We start from the raw sequence: 8,659 nt of genomic DNA on the forward strand, positions 1-8,659 counted from the left end.
AGATGAGCCTGAAACAGACACACTGCAATAAGCAGTATGGTTCGGCAATGTGTATTCATCACATTAATGTGTCAAATACTGATTGTAAATAGAAGGCTTAGGTCAGAGTGCTTTAGGGTTATAAGGAGGTTGCTACACTCTGGGTTTATAGAGGTGCCTCTTCATAAACCGTAAATGATGAAAACGTGTATGTGATGTCTTGCATGCCTCCAGCTCAAATACAGTGAGGGGGAATAAGTATTCAGACTTCTTTAGTTTTGTTATTTAAAGGGGACCTATTGTGCAAAATTCACTTTTGCATGGAGTTTGAACATACATGTGTGCCGGCAGTGTGTGCACACAACCACCCTATACTGGTAAAAATCCACCCACTCCTTTTTAATTTACATAAACAGCGCCTCAAAATGAGTCGGTCACGTTTTCTATGCAACAATATTGTGACATTGGAACAGGCTCCTCCCACGACTGGTGACAGACCCTGAGTGAGCTGCACACAGTCCGCCATGTTCTCTGTGTTGGAGCAGCTATAGTGAGAAGAAGAATGTCTCAGCTTCATAAGCGGTGTAAGTGTTCTGTTGTTGACTGTAAGAATGAACATAAGAGTCTTTATATACTCCCGGCATCAGAACCACTGAAGACGCAGTGGAGGGGTTTTATTTTTGAAGGAAATATGCCCCAAACAATAGCTAAGTGCGCATGTTTGTTTGGGTCATTTTACCTCTGACTGCTTTGTGAAAGAGGATCAATACAAAGCAGGATTTGCTGAAAACTTGATTCTCAAGGATGGATCAATACCAATTGAAACGTGCCTAATTTTGTTTTAAAGGTCTCATACAACAGATGTACATGCATCCAAGGTCAAAAAGCACTTTAATGTGCTAATAATTTAAACTGCAGAATTACCTCCCCCGAGTGTCAAAAACGACTCATTCAATGATCCGTTCTTAAGGATTCATTCTAAACTCCTCCTTTCAGAGAGCATAATCTGCTCTGATTGGACAGATGTCCCAGTATGTTGTGATTGGTCTACCACTGTCAGCGAGCAGCTGATGAAGACCAGAGGTGGGGCTTTTTGATACAAAACTATGTACTTTGTGCAGAATTTTTACATTCACAAACAGCTCTAGAACACACTCCATGAAAGGCAATATTTGAAAAAAATATAATTAGAAGCACTTTAAATGCCAATCCCCCAGATTCAGTTACTTCCACCTCTGTATTTCCCTGAGAGTATGGTGTTCTTGGGATCATATATGCATCCCCTCTTTCTCCAGACATCATGAGCTGAATAATTGCCAAAATGTTCTATTTATGTTTCATCTTTTGCTCCAAAAGTGTTATGATTTGTCTGAAAGATTCTGAAAATTTTAGATGTGTATCTCTGTCCTTCTTTTTAAGCAGCCTTTTTGTTCTACCTCCCTTTGGCAAGATAACAGCTCAGAGTCTTCTCTTATAATGCCTGATGAGGTTGGGGAATACATGGCAAGGGATCCAAGACCATTCCGCCATACAGAATCTCTCCAGATCCTTCAATTTTCAAGGTTTCCATGCTGGTGGACTCTCCTCTTCATGTTAACCCCACAGGTTTTCTATGGGTTTCAAGTCAGGGGCCTGGGATGGCCATGGCAGGACATGATTTTGTGGTCAGTAAACCATTTTTGTGTTGATTTTGATGTACGTTTCGGATCATTGTCTTGCTGGAAAATCCAACCACGGCCCAGTTTAAGCTTCCTGGCAGAGGCAGTCAGGTTTTCATTTAATATCTGTTGATATTTGATAGAGTCCGTGAAGCTATGAATCCTAACAAAACATTCAGGTCCTCTGGCAGAAAAACAACCCCAAAAACATTAGAGAGTCACCAACATATGGGCATGAGGTACTTTTCCATATGGCTACTACTCTGTGTGCACAAAACCACTTCTGGTGTTTATTGCCAAAAATCTCCATTTTGGTTTCGTCTGACCATAGAAGCTGATCCCATCTGAAGTTCCAGTAGTGTCTGGCAAACTGAAGTTGCTCGAGTTTTTTTTGGATGAGAGTAGAGGCTTTTTTCTTGAAACCCTTCCAAACAACTTGTGCCAAAGCAGTGCCAATAACTGTTTTATACACCTATATTTAACAATGTTAATGATTTTAAAAAACAATTTTTTTTTTGATAAAACTGTTTAGTGTGCAATTGTTTGATATCCATGAGAGCAGAGTATATTTGTGATTTTTTTTTAAACAATAAAGACAATTTTTCTCCCCACAGCCTTCTTTACCAAGGGTATCTATATTAATGGAGGGCACTGTGTGTTTGCATATGCATATATATATATATATATATATATATATATATATATATATATATATATATATATATATATATAAACACACACTCTCTCTCTCTCTCTCACACACACACACACACACACACACACACACACACACACACACACACACACTTACTTAGTGGCTGTTGTATCAGGTGTGCTTGAGACAACACCAGTTTGCATATTTGTGAGAGTCATAAGTTGTATATTCAGTTGAATTTGGGGAAACCACTTGAACCATGCATTGTGTTGAACCATTTCAGTTGCTTTTGTTTGATTTGTTCATTGCGAAAAGCTGAAAGGCTGCAAATTGACAAACCTGATTTGCAAATGGGGGTTGAATAATTTTGATTGCGCTGTATATACAGTTGAAGATTAAACAATAAATAAATAAAATCACTTGGTCTTTTTTCAAGTCTTCAACTGTCCAGTTTCTCTGAGTCTGTGCTCATAAAAGCTTCAGATTCTTGTTCTTGACTGATAGGAGTGGAACCTGATGTGGTCTTCTGCTGTTGTAGCCTATCCACCTCAAGGTTCGATGTTTTGTGCATGCCGAGATGCTTTTCTGCTCACCATGGGTGTAATGATTGAGTTACTATATCCTTCCTGCCAGCTCGAACCAGTCTGGCCATTTTCCTCTGACCTCTCTCATCACTAAGACATTTCCACCCACAGAACTACTACTCAAAACTTCTTGTACCATTCTGTGTAAACTCTATTTCACTGTTGTATGTGAAATTTCCTGCAAATCAGCAGTTTCTGAAACCAGACCATCTCGTACCAACATCCAAGTCACAGATCACACTTTTCTTCATTCTGTTTGATGTGAAGATGTGACTCAAGCTCTTGACCTGTACCTGCATGATTTTTTGCATCACGCTGCTGCTACATTATATTCATAATTAGCTTTTGGTGCATATGAAAAATCAAATGACGACATGAGGATTTAGTGTCATGATGTTTATTAAAGAAAACCAACATGTTCTGTCATTATATTTTCAGATGTGCATTCTACCTTTATTATAGATACTTTTATCACATACACAAATAGCATCCTGTTGAAGTCTCTGAAACTAAGCACTTTAGTTTGGCAGTATAGTTTATACAATGTACATGTACAGCATATCAATGCTTATTTATTAATTTACCTGTGTGTGTGAGGCTAGATAGATAGATAGAGAGATATATAATTTTAGTAAAGAGATTTTATGCATGTCTTTAGTCCATAGCATGATGTGAAGATAGTGCTACAAGAGCAAATAACATGATTATTCACCCAAATGTGCTCTAATTTTAGGTAGATTACTCAATCTCAGGAAAATCTCAGTTTGTTAAAATTGGTCAATCAGTAATAATTAAGAGGTTTGTGTTTGAAGTATAAATTCAGTATAAAGTATAACGTTTGTGAGTAACATGGCTAGAGCATGATAAGCTTAAGCAAATGCTTATCAGAAACTTCACTTTAATCGGTGTAAATCAGTTCAATATAATATCTCATCAGAATAAACATTTGATTTTTAACGCTAGTCGAACTAAATATCTGGTGTAGTTACAGTACACAACTTTTCACCAGATAAGAGAAATTATATCTGCTCGGGGAAACAGCCTCGCCCCAAGTTTATCAACAGGAGATATGACCCTGTTTATCCACGAATCTTTTAGCACACACATTTCACTATGACTTTGCTCTGTCTTGCTGAACTCTTATGCCTCCTTCACATTCCTGATTTACACTGTGGGAACTGGCCATCAATTTTAAACAGAATGAATGGAATTTCCTCTTTACAGCAAAGAGGCCACGACCCCCATATCACTGTACTGGAACTCAAACACAGATCACTATAATCCTTATTATTATATTATTATAATTATTATATTATTCTTCTAAACATTAATCAATACCTGTTTACGCTATAGGACACGATTCATAAGCCATGTAAGCTATTTAAAGAGGGGAGAAAAAAAACTTTTATTTCTAGATGCTTGAACCTCAAGGACTGATATGTCCCGAACACATCTTAGTTTTTTGCACTCCTCTGATCTCATGCATCTATGTCATCATCAGATTTAGTCTGCAAGCAAAGCATATACATCTTCTCCCACTAACTTGATTTATCTGATGTAGGATGCAATATAATTCTTGGAAAGAAAAAACTAAACAAAAAAGGTGAAGTCAATTTTACACATAGCCTTTAAGCTGTGGTTAATAAACCTTACACCTTTATTTGCCTGCTGTGTCTTGTCTAACAGGCTGCAGTCTCAGTAACTGGGACTATAAAATTGTGGACTATAATAAAAGTTGCTCAAGTTTAACTAATTAACATGCACTCGATTATCAGCGAAAGTGCTGTACGTGACGGGCCAGTGTCATTGATGTGAAAAATCTATTACATAACTCACAGGTCAGTCTGTCAAACTGTCAAAGATCATGCTATAAAACCTGGTGTGTTTGCAGTGACAGTTTTACCCAGATCACATTAACAGTGCGTTATCTGCATATAGCCAGATCCATAAGTATTTGGACAGGGGCTCCATTTTTGTTTTTGTTTTTTGCCTCTGTACACCACCACAATGGATCTGAAATGAAGCACTCAAGATGCGATTCGAATCTAGACTTCCAGCTTTAATTCAAGGGGTTTAACAAAAATATTGCGGTAAACATTTAGGAATTATTGCCATTTTTTACAGAGTCCCTCCATTTTCACAGGCTCAAAAGTAACTGGACAACTGACTGATAAGTCAAAATAAGCCAATGAAGACCTACAAACCTATGTAAGAAGTAAGTCTGGAATTACTAACAACTCGTTTCAACTGTTAAGAATCGGTTCCTTCTCTTGGAAGTCAATAACTCCGCTCATCGTGCACTTTTATTTTTGAAACTTTGCAGGTTTTTTACATTCACAAACAGCTCTAGAACACACTACATGAAAGGTAACATTTGAAAAACCATAACAGGTGCACTTTAACGAGTCATTTTTGACACTGGGGGAAAAAAGGTAATTCTCCAATTTATTTCAAGCTGAAAGTCTACACTTCAAATAACATCTTAAGTGCTTCATTTTAAATCCATTGTAGTGGCATACAAACACAATCATGAAAATCGTCTCACTGTCCAAATTTTTACAGACATGCCTGTATTCCTGTGCACGTGCCAACCCAACCAAGGGAAATTTGCTCCACATATAGACTAGGTTTACTCATTACTTGTCTCGTCTTTACTTACCTAATCTTGTTTTACGTCATGGCTCCCTATAAAATAGGGGCGACCAAAATAAATGGCCCAGCACCCACATATCTGAGAACCAAATAGACCAGAATAATGCAAAAACCCAGATAATCAGACCGAACCGGTGAGACAGCTTGCTGAGATCTAATTATTCTTGCATGCAAACAGACACACAAGTTGTGAGGACCTTCCACTGACATTATTATTAACGCCATTCCTTCCAGCTAACTCTCAACCTTAACACAGTAACCAAAAGGAAACCAATCACTTTTTAAATTAAAAGCTGCAGCTTGTGTACTTAAAAATCGTGGAGACCAACCAAATGTCCCCACAGGATCCAAATGGTCGGATACTCCTAACCCTGTGGGGACATTTGATCAACACCAAGATAGAAAAACAGCATTCATTTTCTCTCTCTCTCTCTCTCTCTCTCTCTCTCTCTCACACACACACACACACACACACACACACACACACACACACACTATAGGAGTTGCATGTGTAACATCCTGCAGAAAGAGCGTTTGTATGCGTTTCCTGCATGTGCTTGTGGATGCAGCACCTGTACACTGCAGTATAACAGGTAGACTCACGGAACAGGAAGCGAACTCTGCTCACGTAGGAGCCATGAACCAATTACAACTTTTATCTCGTGTAGTAGATAAATAAATCCCTAGTCGTTTAAATGGCTTTATCAAACACCGCTGCACACATGTAAACCTGGCAATAGTACAGCATGCCTGGTTAATACTGATGCAGTAAGCCCGTTAGCCTGTAAGGTGCTAAAATCCCTCCCTGTGGAAAAGCGTCTTGTTATCGTGTACAGCAGCGATGATAATAACAATACCTTTCTAACATTACCTTTCTAACATTAGAAAGGTAATAACAATACCTTTCTAACATTACCTTAGATGGTAATTACATTGTACCATGTACCATTACCGTAAACATTAGAAAGGTAATAACAATACCTTTCTAACATTACACTTCTCAATAAGGTGCAGCTCGAACTTTGTCAAAGGTCACTATGAGGTTTCATTAAGTTTTTTTTTTTTAATTATTCATTTTTTTTAATTTGGCGGTGTGTTTGTGACACTCACCTGAAATGCCGCCCCCAATCACTATCACGTCGTACGTGTTGGCTGCCATGCTGATGTAGTGCGCTGTCCGCTCTCTTCCTCTCTCTATCTCTTTCAGGAGGAAACAGCGAAGCTCGCGGCCGCAATAAAGCACCAGAGCCACCGCGAGACGGTCACAGCCCCGCCCACACGACACGCGCCCCGCCCACAACACGCCCCCTGCGAAGCTTCTACAATTATTATTAACACCGTACAGCCAGAATCATGATCTCGCGCTTCTTTTACCTAGACGTTCATTTTCACAATAGTTTTAAAACATTACAAGTAGTCTAAGAATATGTTTTATTTTTCACCTTTTCATTTAACATGCTAAGTAAACTTTGTATAGCTATTTCTGTGGTATAACATTTCTGTGTTGTATAACATTTCTGTGGCAACTTCTGTGGCCTAAACTTTACTGTGCCTACACCACCTTTATTTTCTTATATGTGCATCCTAATATTTTTATCTGGTTTGTAAGGTGTCTAAGAAAATGATATATCTTCTAAATCTCGAGTATTCTTGATTCCCATTTATTCACCTACACTGAGGTACAAAACAATCTTATGCAAACATACCATAGAATAACTCTTAGAATAGAGTTATTAACTCATAAATCATAACTCTTAGAATAGGGTTTTGTCAAAGGATGTCTAGATGGTTAATGGTTAATGGTTCAAAGCAGGGTTTCTCAAACCATTTTGTAGACAAAGTAGAGATTTATTCAAATATTAGTTTTATTATTCAAATGTGTACAATCTGTGCAATTATTAGAAGCGTAGAGCTTTTGTTCCTGAACCTTCCACTGACAGAACAAATTAGATCCAAGTTCACATTTATGCTTATTTGTTTTTCAGTTTTGAAGGTTTGGATTAAGCCTATTCAAATCAAAGTGACCAATCCAACTAGTTAATAAATATGTGAATTTTATAATAAATACAACTTTGTTAGTTATGGCTTGTAATTTCCACCACTGTATCAAAAAAAAAAAAAAGAACAAACAAACGGTTATGCTTCATGGCCCCTGGAGATCCCAAGACCGCACTTTAGGAACCACTGTTCAAAAAGGATTCTACTTGGAACCTTTTCTGAAAGGAAAAACACTTTAAGGACCACACCAGAGCAACTAATCAAATAACCTTGTGTATATGAAATAATAGATTATAATAGAATCTAAAAAATAGAACCTGTATATGTCTAAGCAATTGAGGATAAAAGGTCTCGCTCAAGGTACTGTTATCTGGAAATTTTAGGATTTTAACTCGCCACCTTCTGGTCAATAGCTCAAAATCAAAGTAGGTGTATCCTTATTTCAAATAACTACTAAAATTACTTTCAGGGCAAAGTCCTAAAACATCCTGTCTGAATCTCATCTGTATCAACATTAGTGATCAGTAATCAGTAATAATTACCTTCTGTCAAGCTATTCACTGAATTATATGCATAATCATCAAAGCATAGAATATTTGTTAAGGAAGAATACAACACACAGAAATATAGTTTCTTTGCATGATTGTCAAATTTCATCCACCGTATTGTAAGTGTTATGTTCTAAATAACCTCGCTTTTCGTGTGAAAGTGGAAGCATTTGCCCTCTTGTGGTTGGATTTGCTCTATGTGCTCTGTGCCCATAAGGGTGTCTCTCTGGAAATCAACTCTGGCTGCTAAAGTCTGTATAAAATGTGAAAATAAATCCTCTTTTCTATATCTAAAAAGTCTATATACTACATTTTTACTTCATCTGATGACACGCCACAAAGATAAGAAAAAATATTATGTCATCAAGGTTAGTGCAGTTTCCGATAGAAGATCAACAGGGAAATGTGCACAGGTATGGATTCATCCAGTTGAAAACATCCAGTTGATACTGTGTGCAGTAATTATGCACTGGGCCTATAGCTTCTATAATGAACATACTGTAGATAATCCAAATCCAGAGCTGATCTCATTTAGGTGAGTAAGCCAGTAAAACTCCATGCTAGCACACTTCTGTATCCTGGAAG

General features: G+C 37.6%; 1 protein-coding gene across 1 annotated transcript in view; it reads right to left on the bottom strand.

Annotated features, from left to right (window-relative positions):
* The window catches only part of mao (monoamine oxidase), a 35,683-nt gene extending 28,900 nt beyond the window's left edge, over positions 1-6,783 (bottom strand). Inside the window, exon 1 of the mRNA XM_017470445.3 lies at positions 6,639-6,783. Coding sequence (XP_017325934.1) covers positions 6,639-6,687 — 49 coding nt within the window. The 5' untranslated portion in view covers positions 6,688-6,783. The remainder of the gene's footprint in view (positions 1-6,638) is intronic.
* Positions 6,784-8,659: the final 1,876 nt, after the last annotated feature.

The sequence above is a fragment of the Ictalurus punctatus genome, chromosome 6, assembly GCF_001660625.3.
Source record: "Ictalurus punctatus breed USDA103 chromosome 6, Coco_2.0, whole genome shotgun sequence".
NCBI classification, from domain to species: Eukaryota; Metazoa; Chordata; class Actinopteri; order Siluriformes; family Ictaluridae; genus Ictalurus; species Ictalurus punctatus.